We start from the raw sequence: 16,423 nt of genomic DNA on the forward strand, positions 1-16,423 counted from the left end.
GGGGGGGCCGGGGAGTGGGGAGGAATTCACATAGTATTGAGTGAAAGAAGCAAGACCTAAAAACTAAATGGACCTCTGATTTATTTAAAAGATTGACAGTATGTGTCTTATTCGGTGAGAGCTAAAAAGTGTTTGTGAAATGAACCTGTTAAAGCCTAATCAGCCAAAACCCACCAGGAATGAGCACCTAGTGTAATAAAAGCAGAATTATTGATTCACAGGGAGGGAGGGAATTCTAGAGGCACTTTGGAATAATGCTCAGCAAGAATGCAGAGAGAGGTATGCATCTTTTGTAAAGTTTTGGGTTCCTGCTCAAGGATTTGAGGAAGGTCTCAGGGAACAGGGATCAGTTCTGGACTGGTTGCTGGCTCTGACTGAGGACTAGGAGAAGAGGAGATTAGGGATTGAGAGCTGCGGTGAGGGCGGGGTGCCTTAGCAATTGGGTTTCCCCAGTAACAAATGAAAATCACAAAGCAGATCTGGAATGTCACTGGCTGCATTTTTCTCTTTTCAGGCTTTTCACTATTCAGGCCTGTATAGGTTCGTTTCTTTGTTTAAATTTTGAAATTAGATTTTCAAACATAATTAAAGGTGTTTTTGTTTGTTTGTTTGTTTGTTTTTAAACCCGGCAAAGGAACTCCAGGTTCATTCCTGTGGCTAAGAACCGTGGCCCTGGAGAAGGAGCCCCAAAGACCCCCTAGCAACAGTACTCCTCTTAGCAACGGATCTCCTCCAAGCCTCTCCTTCCCCGGGAGACCGGAAAACCGGATGTTGACTGTTTTGCCATAGTAACGGGCGGCGAATCCGGAATTTACGCCAGAGGAAGAGGAAGTGAAGCAGGCTGGGGGGTCCACGTGGGTTCTGTGCGTGTTTCCGCATCCCTGGTTGTCGGTCCTTTAAGCCGGTTCCCGGCGACGGCCGAGTCGACATGGGTCGCTCGGGGAAGTTGCCCTCTGGTGTCTCGGCTAAGTTGAAGCGCTGGAAGAAAGGCCACAGCAGCGACAGCAACCCCGCTATCTGCCGCCACCGTCAGGCCGCCCGCAGCCGCTTCTTCAGCCGACCCTCAGGTAGCAGGGTGGAAACTTGGTCGCTGTGAGGAGCGGGGTTCTGGGCGGGCGTGGGTCCAGGCGGGGCTGGGCTCACTGGAGGGCCCGGGGTCCAGGCGTCGGATCTTTTATCTCCTAGGATGTCAGATCTGGAGGCTACTGTAAAGGCCCACCCTTCCCATTTAACAAATGAGGAAAATGAGGTCCAGAATAGGGAAATGCCTTGTCTAGGCCACCACGAGTGTCAGAGTTGCGATTTATGACCGTAATTAATAATTAGCCCTGGGTGCCTCTTGAAAGACAAAGCATATTCAACTTCATTAATTTCCCAGTCGTTATCTGCCGCTCCGCTCTTCCCCCCCTTGAAAATAGCTCCCAGCTGACTCCCACTCCCACGTGCGCCTCCGGGAGAGGGAAGCAGAGGCTTTTACTTGGAAAGTTCCCTTTCTCCTTCGTTTTTTAAATTCTAGGCACATAGTGGACTGATGGGGTAGGCAGTGCTCAGAATTTGGCTTTGGTTCGGAGCCTGAACTCCTGACTTGTTTGTAGGGGTGGTTCTCTCTGTCAGAAGGATGTTTGGGTGAAAAGTGGGGGGGCTTCCCTTGTGTCTCCTGTTCTCAGGAAAGAGCGACCTGACAGTTGATGCAGTGAAGTTGCATAATGAGCTGCAGTCAGGGTCCCTGCACCTGGGCAGAAGTGAAGCCACTGAGATGGCCATGGAAGAAGAGGTGGAGCCAGAAGAGGTGGAGCCGGCTGCCAGCCAGAAGTCCTCCGGCACTTTCCTGAGCGGCCTCTCTGACTGCACAAATGTCACCTTCAGCAAAGTGCAGCGCTTCTGGGAGTCCAACTCAGCTGCCCACAAGGAGGTAGGGGGCAAGGGTCCAGAATGCCTGGGATAGTGAGGAGACGACAGACATGTTTTTTATTTCCTTCCAGCTCAGGCTGACTGCAGTTGGCTGACAGCTGCTGGTATTTCTGGAAGATGCATCATCTCCCTTTGTGTCCCTTACTTGCTTATTATCTCTCCTAGGCTCCACTTTTTGCTTTTTAAAAGAATGTCACCCCTGCTAATGTGTAAAGTCTTTGAGGATAGAAATAGGTTTCAAATATTAATCTCATCAACTGTACCTAACACTGGACTTTCTACATAGAATATTTTCAAGAAACATTTTTTAAGTAAATGAAATGCTTGCTAGAAATTACTTTATCTAGCAAGAACTAAATTATGCATTTTAACTTTATATTATATTTTGTATGTGTTAGAGTTATATGTTTATATTTTTTCCTTTTTTTAAAAATGGAAAGTGCCAGAATTCTAAATGATACCAAAGTGACTGGAATAAAATGTGAAAGTTATTTTACAGCTTGACTCTACAGCAGTAGCTACTTTTAACAAGTAGTTATGTATCCTCAACCAGCATTCTACAATAGAAATGTAATGTGAGCCACATACGTAATTTAAAATTTTCTAGTACTAGGTTAAAAAAAGTAAAAAGGAACAATTGAAGTTAATATATTTTATTTAATCTGGTATATCCAAAATGTCATTTCAATATACAATCAATATAAAAATATTAACTTTCATCATGCTAAGTCTTCAAAATCTAATGTGTATTTTAATTTACAGCACATCTCCATTTGGATGTTAAGTTTTCATTGGAAATACTTGATTTTGTATTCAGAGTTCATGGAGTTACAGTTAAACAAGTAGATTCAAAAGTAAAAATAAATAAATAAAACAAAAATTCAAAAGTAGATACAGATATCCAGTTGTTCCAACTATATGTGTTTCAAGAATGAAATCAGGTATTAGTTTTTAAATTTAAATTTATTAAAACTAAAAAATTAGAGTTCCTCAGCCACATTGTCCCCATTTCAAGTGTTCAGTAACCTCTTGTCAGCAGCACTGCTCTTGACGTTTCTGTGTATATTTTACCCACATTCTGTTGTTTAGGTTTACTGAAACATGATTATGTTTTATATACACTGTTCTGCACATTTTTTTCCCACTGAATGGTATTTCTAAGTTAATGTATTAGTTATTCCTCATTGTTTTCATTGGTTATGTAGTATTTGAATTTACCCTTTTTAAATTATATTATAATAGTACATTATTGATCTGTTGCTGGCCACTTGGTTACTTCACTTTTTTTTGCTGTGGTGAACATCCTTGTACAGAAATGTTTGCATGTTTGTGCAGGGATTGCTAAAGGATGGAGCCCTAGAGGTGGAACTTTGGGACATCTGTTCTGAGTCTTCCTGGGGCTTAGCCCTGTGGTACATACCTTGGCTCTGAAGGCCACTCATTTTTCTGTCTCTGGGCTGTGTTGGGATATTCATTTGTCAAGGAGCAGGAAAAGAGGCTACCCTGGGGTCGGTTAGGGCTAAGAGATGTCACAGGCACCATCTCCCTCACGTGCAGATCTGTGCCGTCCTGGCTGCCGTCACCGAGGTGATCCGCTCCCAGGGAGGAAAGGAGACAGAGACTGAATATTTTGCTGCGCTGGTGAGTGGGTGCTGCGATTGGGCTAGGTGTTAAGAGCGGTGAGTTTTGCAGGGTATAAAGAGAAAATAGAATTGGAGGGTGCCACTGGCATGTGGGGATAGAGAAGACAATCTTGGCTATGTGAAAGCACATCAGTCATTTCTAGGTACCTCATTAGGGCTAATGTGATTTGGAACCCCCGGGCATCCCATAGACCCTTTCAAAAGGTGGGGGAGGTCAAAAGCATTTCCTAGGATGTTATTTACCTTTTTCACTCACATTCTCTCAAAAGTCACAAGTGTACAGTTAAATTTTCCAGAAGTTGCATGATGTCTGCTAACATTATTTTGACACTAATGGGATTGTGCTTGTATATTCTTGTGTTTTAAAAATTTCTTATTTTTAATTTTTAATATGGTAAATATTAATAGATATATCCTATGTAAACACAATCTTGTTGGGTTCTCAATCATTTTCAAGCTTGTAAAAGTTTGAGAACAAACTGCTCTAGAACAGGGGATGGCAAACTGCAGCCCGTGGGCCACATCTGACACATAGCCAATTTTTGTATGGCCTGTGAGCTAAGAATGGCTTTTGTATTTTTTTTTAAAGGATTGTTTAAACATATACACCCAAAGAAGAAGAAATATGCAACAGGGACTGTATGTGACCTGCAAAGCCAAACATATTTATTGTCTGGCCCTTTATAAAAAAAGTTTGCCAATCCATGCTCTAGAATTATGAAATAGATGAGACAGCAGTATATGGTGCCAGGCATTATTCTCAGGGCTTTACATATTAACTCATACCTCCTAACAACTTATGGGGTAGGTACTACTGTGCCCATTTTGCAAATGAGGAGGAGACACCAAAAAGTTAAGTTCCCAGCCCGAAGTCACACAGTTAGTAAGTGACAGAGCCAGGCTTTGACTCTCCGACTGTAGGGTTCTGGTCCTCATCACTCTGCTGGGCACAGGTTTTCCCAGCCCCGTTCCTCTCTTACTTGCCCAGCATGACGCGTTTCCCTTTCACACCCCCTCGATCTGGCCCTCAGATGACCACGCTGGAGACAGTAGAGTCCCCGGAGTCTCTGGCCGCTGTTGCTTACCTGCTGAACCTGGTCCTGAGGCGGTGAGTCCTGGCGCCTGTTTCAACCCCAAGGATTTTCTTGGAGGGGAGAAGGGAGTGTGGATGGGAAGAACAGAACTGGGGAGTCGTTAACTCAAGATGCTTGAGTATCAGATGGCATTCTGCAGCATCAGGCTCCAGGTGGCTGGGGATGGCATTCCCAGGATTGAGGGTTGGCGGCCTGAGGACTGGGAAGAGGGCAGCCCTAGTACAATGAGTGAGCCAGAAGGATAGGGATGGAATGTTGGCCCCAGGAAGACTGGATACTTGTAGCCAGCGGAGAGGTGAGGTGAGGAGAGGGTTGGTGTGTGTTTAGTAGGAACCCTGATGTTCCTCCTATGGGCAGCGAAGAGAATGGGTAGTGGACAGTGGAAAAGGTGAGGAAAGTGGGGAGCTCAGGTGTCAGGAAGGATGAATTCTTATCTTGTCTTTGTTGTTCACTAGCTGAGTGCCTGGGCAAACAATGCCCCCCTTCTGTCCCAGTTTCTTCCTTTGTATGCTATGAGGAGCTGCACCAGCAGATGTTGTTGGAGGCCCCTCTGGGGTTCTGACCTCTCTTGTCTCCCCACAGCATGCCCAGCCCTGTTCTCATTAAGAAGTTCTCTGATACCTCCAAAGCCTTCATGGATATCATGTCAGCCCAGGCCTGCAGCGGCTCCACCTCTGCCCTCCGATGGGTTGGTGTCTTGAGATCATTTTCACCTTGGTCATTTTCCAGAGCCTGTTGATTTGGCTAAAGCTTGGACATTCCCTGGGAGGGGGGTTAGGTACTCCATGGACTCTCAGACTGATCCTTTGGGAATTTTCTGGAGTTGGTGAGAACCTGGGCTGTTTTGGCCCTGACCTGTCCTGGTGGGGCTGAGAGACTCTGACTTTATTCTTCAAGGTCCTCTCCTGCTTGGCCACCCTTCTGCGGAAGCAAAACCTGGAGGCCTGGAGCTACCCTGTGACCCTTCAGGTGTACCATGGGCTGCTGAGCTTCACTGTGCATGCCAAGCCTAAGGTGAGACTGCTGGGCTTCTAGAAAATGGGGCAGAGCACAGCCACCCCTTGGGCCCAGCACACTCCAAAAAGCAGGGCTGGGGCTGGAACTGGGGTTGTTCTCAGTGGGGTCGGGGAGGTTCCTGGGTGCTCTTACTTCCTGCCTCTGAGAACTCATCTGCTTAGATCCAGAAGGCAAGGAGCGGCTCCTCCTTGAACAGGAGGGATGTTGATCTTAGGACCTCCTGAGTCACATGGAGTCTCCCAACATGTTTGTTTACATTGGCAGGCAGGGTCATAGGGTGGAGGGAGCTTGAACTTTGGAGTCACCTGGGCCTGATTTGGATACTGGCTTCACCACATTGGGTGTGACCTTGGGCAAGCTGCTTAATCTCTCTGAGCCTCAGTTTCCCAACTGTGAACTAGGAATGATAACATGAACTTGCTGCAAGGTTGTGGTGAGGCGTCAGCGTGCATCCCAGGCTGGGTGTGGTCCCCGGCTTACAGCCAAGTGCTCAGGGAGCAGGGGTCCCCACTCTGCCGACTCCTGAAATTTAGGACAGGGAGCATAGAGTAATAATGATGGTCATCGTGATCACTAACTGCTAAAGGCTCTTATCCCAGATACTCTCACGTCCCCTCCCCCGCCTGTTCATGTGGTGTTTCTTTCACTTCTTCAGGTCTCTGCTGAAATGCCACTTCACTGGAGGCTCCTCTCCTGACCACCCTATAAAAAGCAGCCCCTGTGTCATTCTCTGCAAAATACAGTTTATCTTCTGATGTATATTTGTTTTTTTGACTCTCAGGTAGAATGCGAGTTGACTGTACTATTCATGGCCAAATTGCTAGCCCCTGAAATAGTGCCCGGCTTAGTGGACACTCAGTATGTGTTGGGTGATTGACTGAATAAATGAATGAATCGGTCCCTATTTTAAAGATGAGGGCACTGCACCTCTAGGATTACTAGTTTAGCTTGCTCAAGTGACACAGTGGGGATTTGAACTAAGGTTTGTCTTGCTCCACAGCTCATAACTCTTACGTACATGAAGCCCCAGTGTAGCATCGGGCATTTAGGAGGTGTTCAGGCAATGCTTGGTGGTAGTGGCTGAGTGCTGATCCAGCCCTGCCCCCTCTTTCCTTGCCCCTCAGATCCGGAAGGGTGCCCAGCAGGGAGTGTGCCTGGTCCTCAAGGGCAGCGAATTCATGTTTGGTGAAAAGGCCCCTGCACACCATCCTGCTGCCATTTCCACCGCCAAGTTCTGCATCCAAGAGATCGAGAAGTCTGGAGGTGGGGGAGCCAGCCGAGGGCAGGGTGCACGGGAGGCAGCAGGACTGGAATCTCAACTTCTCTCTTGCCTGCCAGGCTCCAAGGAGGCCACCACCACGCTGCACCTGCTGACGCTGCTGAAGGATCTGTTGCCCTGCTTCCCGGAAGGCCTGGTAAAGAGCTGCAGTGAGACCCTCCTCAGGGTCATGACCCTGAGCCATGTGGTAAGTTCAGGGTGTGAGGGTCAGGGGGTGTGGGCATAGTTTTAGACCCTGGGCGCCCAGTGCTGGAGCTTGGGTTACTCACCAGCCAGGCAGAAAGCAGGGCCTCGGGTGTCCCCACCCCTGCTTTTCTGCTCCCTCCAAGGACCCTGTCTTATCCATGCTGTCAGGCGGGGTGGGCCATCTTCAGGTCAGCATCCGGTTGGAAGCTGGCCTCAGAGATCAGGTCAAGGTGGGTTGGAAAGCTTGTGGGGCTGGGACAGCATCAGCCTCTGTCCTCTCCCAACCCACGAGCTCTGCTCCAGAAAGAGTCACAGACTGTCATTTTTCTTTAATACTTATTAGTTGTTATTTATAACAAATCAGTATAGCAGCTTTAAAGATGCATAAAAAATGGTCTCCTGCATTTCTACCATTCTACTACAATTCTCCTAATCATTGAACATCTCTTTATAGTTTTTGTTCATGTACGTATTTACAAATGTTTATTATGTAAAGAACACGCTCATTGTTTAAAAGGAGAAACCATTTAGAGGTATATAAAGTAAAAAATAAAAGTCCCTTTTCCTAAGAGGTAAAGTCCCTGTTCCTAAGAGAACAGTGCAAACAGCTTGCTGTTTATCTTCCAGACATTTTCTCTTTGAAAACAAATAACATAAAAATACAGCTGTAATTATGTATGCCAACCATTGACAGCCTGCTTTTTTTTGCCTGTTATCATGTTAGAAGTATTTTGTTCATGTTTCCCCATTGTCTTTGTTTAAACCATTTACAGATTTTTTCAGAGCTACACCACTGAAGTAATAGTCTTACTGTTACTCTTTCTGTCCTTACTGTTACTTACTGTCCTCTTTCTGGGTTTTGGGGCCGTGTTTGAGGTTCTGGGGCCCGGGGCCTCCTCCTGGCTCACTGCCTGCAGTGGGAGGTTGAGGGATCCAAGGCAGCCAGGGGCTTTGTGGTTCCCCACTAAGCCTGTGTGTCCTTCCAGCTGGTGACGGCCTGTGCCATGCAGGCCTTTCACAGCCTCTTCCATGCCAAGCCTGGCCCTGGCACCATGTCGGCAGAGCTCAACGCCCAGATCATCACGGTGAGGCCTGATGGTGCTGGGGGAAGGGGCCTGCTGGGTGGGTGGACCTGGGCCTGTGACTTGCCTGCAGCATGAGGCTGAATCAGCCTGGGCTGGGCTGCCCCAGTGGAGGAGGCCGGTAGTCAGGAGACTGACCATGGAAGCCACGTCAATGTCCACGGTAGCTGGGGGCCCCAACCCTTGAATGGACCAGGCGTTTCTCTTGACCTAGTGGGGCTAACGTAATGAGCTATCTCAGCCTGGTCTCATGGCATTAACAGATGCCTTGAGCAGAGGCTCTCAACTTTCGGGATCCATGGATGGACTTTGGGAGAGGGGCTTAAACCCCCCAAAATTGTTTGCAAAATGTATGTGTATAGTGCTCACTTGCATTTTTCTGGAGGGTGGTTCTGTGGTTTTTGTGAGATTCCCAGAGGGGTGTGTGACCCGAGTTATTTTCCACTGCTCCTACAGGCTTTTTTTTCCCTATAGAATCAGAACTGGAAGAGCTTCATGGAGCAGGGAAAAACGGGAACTGGGAAAGCCAAGGGGGCTGTGTGTGCAGCCTACCACGGGGACACTGCTGGTGCCCTAGGAATTAGGACTGCTGCTGAATGCACTTGCTCAGTCACCTGCTTATTCCCCCTTTCTACCTCCAGGCCTTGTACGACTACCTTCCCAGCGAGAATGACTTGCAACCCCTGCTGGCCTGGCTTAAGGTCATGGAGAAAGCCCACATCAACCTCGTCAGGTAGGGACAACAGCACCCCAGGGCCTCCATTTGGGGGACCTGCTCTGTGACGCAGTGGGGAGGGACACAAGCTGGAGCTTCTTGTGGCCTTGCAGGCATTTCCATGTTGTACGTGCTGGGTAGGAGAATATGGCCCATTCTCCTTTCCTGCCAGAATATTCCCCAGCTAGTGGTGAGAAGCAACAAGGTTGGGGCTGAGAGACCTGGACTCAGGGCTGGGGCTTGAGGTTGATCCCGATCCTTGTCACTCCCTGGCTGTACCACCCTGAGCGGTTGCTTTCCGTCATCAGAATGTATCAGCCCCTTCCTGCCACTTCACCCCACTCCCCACCTGGGCTAATTGGTCTCTCCTCTGGGTCTCCTAGTCCTGTGAACCTAGTTCCTGTTTTGTGTCTCTGTTTTGGGACCTGGCTTTGCTCCTTAGTAGCTGTGTGACAAGTTAACTCAAACAGTTTCAGTATCTTTACAAAATGGAGCTAAAAATAAATTTTAATAATTTATTTTTAAATTGAAATAAATTTTAATTCATTCAAGAGTGTAGCAATGAACAGAGTCCTTTGAAGGGCACTTGCTATGTCAAATGACAGATGACACAGAGCCAGGAAAGAATAATTTCTAGGAACAAATGATGCAAACATGTAATTTACAAAATTCAGTGGGGCCTAAGTGGTGGTGAAACTAAACAAGCCTCACAGTTGGGGCTTGGTCCCTTAGCAGTAGCCACTTAATAATTCCACTTTCCTGGAATAAAGCTGAGAAGAACAGAAGCATAGGATCATCACTTGGTGACCTGTGCTGAGACATTTGTCTGCAAGGAGAATCTGTGAGGCCCTGGTGGCTCCACCATTCTGTGATTTTGTCTTTTCCCTCGAGGGGACCCGATGGCCTGCCCCAAGACTGGCACTAAGTGCTTTGCACCATTGCTTCCTGTGAGGAGGTTCTTAGCTCCATTTTGTAAAGATACTGAGGCCGTTTGAGTTAACTTGTCACACAGCTGCTAAGGAGCAAAGCCAGGTCCCCAGGCCAGCTCTGTCAGGCCCACGTTCTTTTTCCTACACAGAGCTACCTTGCATGCAGAGGTGCCAGAAAATGGCAAAACAGTCTCGTTCTCCGCTTCTCAGGATTAATCTTGCAGGAGCACTTCCACAAGCTTGCCATAGTTTGTGTCCCAGGGTGCTTGTTGTAGCACTATAAGTAATGGCAGAAAACTAGAAACAATCTAAATGTGCCATGGGAGGGGACTGGCTAACTGTATGTCAGTCCTTCAAACAGTGAAATGTTGTGCAGACATTCAGAATAATGGAAGTAGACCTGTGAATGCTGCCACGGAAAGCCCTCCAATATTCACTGAGAAAAAGCCAGGGGCACGGCAGCCTCTATGAGGTGATGGTTTGTACTTCCTTGAGCCAAACTGCCAGGGTGTGACTCCTGCCCCTACCACCAGTACCCAGGTGGTTCTTGGTCAAGTTACTTGACTTCTCTGTGCCTCAGTTTCCTCGTCTGTGAAATGAGGATTGTAATCGGACTTTACTCATTGGTTGGTGCAAGGTCTAAATGAATGAACATGTGTTATATCAATATCAGGGCTTTGGCATGTGGTAAGTGCTATAGAAATGTTAGCTAATGGTATTATTTTATATGTTTGTGTATTTGTAAAAACTTCTGGAAGAATATTTGAGAAACTTAAAATTGATTCCCTGGGAACTGGGTCTGGGAGAAGGGTGTGATAAGGAAGGCGTGCCCTTTATTTTATTCTGAAGACTGTTTGGATCTTGTACCACAGGTAGTTATTACTTGAACAGCAGAACTTGCTTTTACGCACCCAGAAGAGCCCTGTAGATCTGTCGATTATGGTCAGACCCGGACCATCTGAGCGCTGAGCTTGGCTCACCCTGGTCCCTGAGGCCCAGGGCTTGGCTGCAGAGAAGCCTTTTGTCTTGACAGGTTGCAGTGGGACCTGGGGCTGGGCCACCTCCCTCGCTTTTTTGGAACTGCGATGACGTGCCTCCTCTCTCCCCACTCGCAGGTGGTGACAGCTGCCACCCAGAGCCTCAAGGTGCTGCCTGCTAGCCACCCACTCTCTCCCAGAGCTAGGCCTGGCGAGGAGGTTCTCGGGATGGGAAGTGGGCTTTCTAGAAGCTTCAGGTACTTGTTGCCTGGGAGCAGTGGGTGTGCTGCCTTGGGCCCAGACAGCCTGTGGCCTCTCTCTGCAGGAGATCCTGAAGGAGTGTGTTGCTCCCCACATGGCCGACATCGGCTCGGTGACCTCCTCGGCCCCAGGGCCTGCCCAGTACATTGCCAAGATGTTCAGGTGAGAATGTGGCCTCTGCATTAGTAAAGGATGAGCTGTACCTCAAGGAAAGTTCCTTTATAATGACAAGTGTTCACATGTCACTTATGGTGGCCCATGTGCAGAGTGCCAGGCGCGTGATAGAATTTTCGGCCATCTTTACTGACTGCTAGAGCAGCCTCTGTTGGCACAAGCACCTGCCCGTGGGTGCTGAAGATTCGGCTCTGGAGCCAGTCGGGTTTGAACCCCAGCTCCACCAACCACAAGCCCAACTCATTAGAGGCCAGTTTCTCTTTACATCTCAGAGTCATCATCAGTGAAAGGTGGCTGACAGAGAGGGGCGGGTTAACTGTGGTAATACACATTCTCAGAATTGTGCCTGGCATTTAGGAAAGCATTCAATAGATGTGAAATGTTATTACTGCTACTGCTAGTCCTTATGGTTCTGGGAGACGAGTACCAGCCCCATTTTACAGGTGGGCACAGTGAGGCTCACCCAACTAGTAAGTAGCTGCCTGCCTGCAGAGTCCTCTCTTCTGTTCACCGTGCTGCCCTCCACACCTGCAGGAGAAGCTGTTCACAGTCATGGTTATTTGCTTTTGCCCTCCCGGCAGGGCAGGGAGGACCCACCAAGTACCAAGCACCCTGAGTGTCCCTGGCTCTCTCCTCTGGGTCTGGGTCTGTCTGCTCAGCTCTGAGGTATGGTGCATTGATTGCTGTCCTCATGAAAAAGTAGACCTGTTTCCCATGGATGCATCTGGTTCAGATTTTAGGAAAACTCAAAGAATGGAACTACCACCACCCCCAGCCTCACCCCTTTCTCCAGACTGACCCCTGTTGGCCATTCTCGCCTAAGGCGTCCAGGGTATTAGACTTCTTTGGGAGATGGAGCAGCTGAGAGGTACACAGATTAGAAGGGGCTAGAGGCTGGGCTGGCCCCTCCCTGCTCCAGCTTTGCCCCTCTGCCCAAACCACTCTGCTCCTATTCCATCCTCCCACCTCAGATCAAACCAAGAGAACATAGGAGGACAGCAAACAAAACACGGGCCTTGGAGGCCCAATTTGGCACTAGCAGAGTGACCCTGAGTTACTTAATTTCTCTGAGCCTCTGTTTCCCCATGTGAAGATGGGGCAAATACAGGTTTTTTTTTTTTGGGGGTGGGGTGGGGTGGGGTGGGGGTGGTGGTGGTTGGAAATCATGTGAATTAAACTAGCATAGTATCTGGAGTGATGTGGATGCTCCCTAAGTGTTAACTCTTCCCTTTGCCTTTCCCGGAGCCCATTGGGCAGCATCAACTCTCCTGGCCATGGCCCAGGCGGGGCGTGAATGTGGCCCTGACTGCCTGCTTCCTCGGCAGGGCCGTGGAGGAGGGGCTGACGTACAAATTCCACGCGGCATGGAGCTCCGTGTTGCAGCTTCTGTGCATCTTCTTCGAGGCTTGTGGGAGGCAGGCCCACCCTGTGATGAGGAAGGTGAGCTGGGGAGGAGGCGGTGCTTGGGCTGGGTGCAGAGTTCTGGATGCCCCGTTGTGTGCTCCTGGAGGGTGGCCTGTGCCTGTTACCTCTGCACTCTCCCTGCCCCCGACACTGCCCACAGCAGGTGTCCAGGACAGTGCGTCTGGGAAGGTGACAGAGCCAACATGGGAGGAACAGGGAGGGGGGGTCAGGACCCCCTGCTCATTTATCTTGGCTGGAATTGCTAATTTTGAAGCTTAGGAAACTAGTATGGTTCTCCCCCATGCTACCCCATTATCATTTTTACTTTTAATTCTCCAAGTTCTCCATAATGAGTAAGTGTAGTGTTGATGCTTTTTAAGCAACCATACATCCCAGAGAGGTCTCTACAGTGCAGAGCAAACCATTTAGGGCACAGGGATCACCCAGGGATCCTGAGCCAAGTTAATACCAGCTCTGGGAAGGGGGTGGGGCCTGAGGACAGTCGCAGACTCCCTTGTAGGCAGGTAGCCTTCCTCACCAACTCCTTTTGCTAGCGGGAAGAAAGGGCAAACCTGGGAGGGCAGGGGCTGCCCTTGAGAGGCCTGGCTCCAGCTGTCATAGACTTGTGGCAAATAGAGCTTCCTGTAAGAGGCCAGGCAGGTCCATAGAGAAGGGGCTGATGGGTGGGGAGGATGATGAACAGAGGTTTCAGCTCTGGCTGGAAGAGCAGCTGCTAATTTGTTGGTATGTGGGAACAGGGGCCCTTCCTCTACTTTGCCAGACCTTCCTATTTTTGAAGATAAGCTGGGAATCTACATTTGTATATAAAATCTCCTGACTTTACATGTTGCTAATGAAAAGAGAATTTAAAATCCTAGGGAGTAGTGGAGGAGGTCAGACACATCAGCGGGTAAAATTTGGTTATCAGCTGTGGCCTGGGCGTGCGAAGGTGGGGACCAGGCCAGGGATCCACATGCAGCCTTTTGAGGCACTGGCCTGAACTCAGCTGTGGGCCATGCCCACAAGTGTCTTGATGTGTTCCCTCTCATCTGCTCTAGTGCCTGCAGTCCCTGTGTGACCTGCGCCTCTCCCCGCATTTCCCCCACACGGCAGCACTGGACCAGGCCGTGGGGGCTGCTGTGGCCAGCATGGGACCCAAGGTGCTGCTACAGGCTGTGCCTTTGGAAATTGACGGCTCTGAGTAAGTGTGACCCAGGTTGGCTTGCACACGAGCCCCAGCAGAGGCAGGTGGCCTGTTCTCTCCCAGGAAAGGACGTCCACTCCTTCTGGCTGAGTCTTCGTGTAGGGGCCAGGAATTAGGAGGAGGGGCTAGAGCAGGGTTCTCCTGCTCTTCAGCTCAGCAGGGCAAGTGCTGCTGGGTACGCTGGCCTCCAGGATGTCACTTCATCCTCCCCGGGTCCTTTCCTCCCTCCTCCCAGAGAGACTCTGGATTTCCCACGGAGCTGGCTGCTACCGGTCATCAGGGATCATGTCCAGGAAACACGACTTGGTTTCTTCACCACCTACTTCTTGCCTCTGGCTGCCACTTTGAAGAGCAAAGGTGAGGGACCCTTAACTGCATGTTCCTTGGGGTCTTCCAGCCTTCAGGACTTTCGGTAGCACCCTCTGCCTAGCAGTTGGCCAGCCAGCGCCTGGTGCCCCCTCAGTGGGGCTCTGAGGCATGGCCAGGCCTCCCCACTCTTGCAGAACCTGCCCTTTGTCAAGCAGACCTTGGTCCTGCCTACATGGGGCCACCATCCCTTGGGTCTTGTTCATCCCCCTTGGGTCACAAAGAACAAGTCCACCCCTTCTTCTCCATGAGAACCCTTGAGGTAGATTTAAAAAAAAATTACAGTAAATTTATTTATGTTTATATGTGTTTTTTATATGGCGTTTAGATGGGATTTTTTTAAAAACAATAATGGGAATTCTTAAACTTTGGAACATGGTTAGTATCTCCCTGAGATGTCCCTTCAGGCTGGAAGTCCTCAGTCCCTCCCTTCTTTTTTTTTTTTTCCTCATATATATACACATATATATATGTATATATACACACACATATATATAAACACATATATATACTTTTTTTTTGTACAATATAACATATCATAAAATTGATAACTTTCCAAGTACAATTTAACTAGTAGTAGAGAGCAAATTTCAAAGACTATCGTAGGTTACAATTCCACAGTTTCAGTTATTTCCTTATTATGAAATATATATACAAAAAGGTGTAGTATCTTTCAAAGTACGACTTAATGAGTAGATATATAGGAAATTTCCAAAGTTATGAGTTATAGTACCATAGTTTCAGTTGTTTCCTTATTGTGAAATATAACATATGTACAAAAAGGTATGGCTTTCAAATTACAATTTAACAAGTAGCTATAGAACAAATTTCAAAGGATGCTATGGGTTACATTTCCACCATTTCAGTTCTTTCCTTCTATTTATTCTAATATCCTAGCAACTAAGAAAAAGAAAATTATAGTCTATAAAACATTCAGTATTCATAATTCTTTGTTAAATTCCATCTTGTCTTTGCTACCCCTTCCTCTAGTTTAATCACTTCCCCAATCTTTAGGGATGTCTAAGCAGTGACCACCCTAACCTGTTCATGTTGAAAAGAGGTGTCGACTTTATGAGCAAAGGGGACATATCTGGTTGATGTTCTTAAGAGGCTACTGCCTTTGGGTTTTGGGACTTAGCTGGCATAGGAGCACTCTGAAGGATTTAAGTTTAACAATCGTCACGCCTATCCATTACCACACCTTTGAATTCACCATCATTAACATATGCGAACATATTAGATTATCATTCCTTTCACCAGCTACTGTCTATCACTAGGTCTCCAATATTCTTATGTTATAGGACAATGATTTTACGTTGTTAGATAACTCATAGAAGTGGTACTTCCCCTCTCTCCTTATAAGACATGATTTCTTTCCCCTCTTCTTGTTGGCCTCCCTTCCCTGCATCCTCTAGCTTATTTATGTCCTGCATCAGTTAGATTCACAGCTGCACAAGGGACAGGCAGAGGGGCTGGGTCACGTTTCTTGTCCTTGTTTTCATTAGGTTTTGAGGGTCTAGGGGAGGGGTGGATAAACTACCACCTGCAGGCCACATTCTGCACACTGCCTGTTTTATAAATAAAGTTTTATTGGAACACAGCCATGCACATTCTTTTTTTTAATTCATTTTTATTGAGATATATTCGCATACCATGCAGTCATACAAAAAAAAGTGTACATTCAGTTGTTTACAGTACCATTATATAGTTGTGCATTTATCACCAAAATTAATTTTTGACATTTTCATTACCACACACACAAAAATAATAAGAATAAAAATTAAAGAGAAAAAGAACAATTAAAGTAAAAAAGAATACTGGGTGCCTTCCTCCTACCCCCCATTTTTCTACTCATCCATCCACAAACTAGGCAAAGGGGCATGTGGTCCATACGGCTTCCCAATCACATTGTCACCCTTCACGAGCTACATTTTTATACAATCATCTTCAAGATTCATGGATTCTGGGTTGTAGTTTGATAGTTTCAGGTATTTACTGCTAGCTAGTCCAATTCATTCAAACCTAAAAAGGGTTGTCTATATTGTACATAGGAGTGCCCACCAGAGTGACCTCTCGGCTCCTTTTGGAATCTCTCTGCCACTGAAGCTTATTTCATTTCCTTTCACTTCCCCCTTTTGGTCAAGAAGATGTTCTCTATCCCACAATGCCGGGTCTACATTC

At 47.6% G+C, this 16,423-nt stretch overlaps 1 protein-coding gene across 2 annotated transcripts in view; it reads left to right on the plus strand.

The window, feature by feature from the left end:
- The first annotated feature begins 830 nt into the window (after nt 1–830).
- The window catches only part of RRP12 (ribosomal RNA processing 12 homolog), a 35,264-nt gene continuing 19,671 nt past the window's right edge, over nt 831–16,423 (plus strand). The window contains exons 1-15 of one of the 2 annotated variants that reach the window (XM_037804761.1): nt 831–1,067; nt 1,668–1,912; nt 3,469–3,552; nt 4,586–4,662; nt 5,231–5,336; nt 5,546–5,662; nt 6,790–6,928; nt 7,004–7,131; nt 8,117–8,215; nt 8,854–8,945; nt 10,890–11,001; nt 11,159–11,256; nt 12,594–12,708; nt 13,731–13,873; nt 14,112–14,233. In XM_037804761.1, coding sequence (XP_037660689.1) covers nt 929–1,067; nt 1,668–1,912; nt 3,469–3,552; nt 4,586–4,662; nt 5,231–5,336; nt 5,546–5,662; nt 6,790–6,928; nt 7,004–7,131; nt 8,117–8,215; nt 8,854–8,945; nt 10,890–11,001; nt 11,159–11,256; nt 12,594–12,708; nt 13,731–13,873; nt 14,112–14,233 — 1,816 coding nt within the window. In that variant the 5' untranslated portion in view covers nt 831–928. The remainder of the gene's footprint in view (nt 1,068–1,667; nt 1,913–3,468; nt 3,553–4,585; nt 4,663–5,230; nt 5,337–5,545; nt 5,663–6,789; nt 6,929–7,003; nt 7,132–8,116; nt 8,216–8,853; nt 8,946–10,889; nt 11,002–11,158; nt 11,257–12,593; nt 12,709–13,730; nt 13,874–14,111; nt 14,234–16,423) is intronic. The other variant, XM_037804762.1, reaches the window with a different exon arrangement.

This window comes from Choloepus didactylus, chromosome 15, assembly GCF_015220235.1.
Source record: "Choloepus didactylus isolate mChoDid1 chromosome 15, mChoDid1.pri, whole genome shotgun sequence".
Lineage (NCBI taxonomy): Eukaryota > Metazoa > Chordata > Mammalia > Pilosa > Megalonychidae > Choloepus > Choloepus didactylus.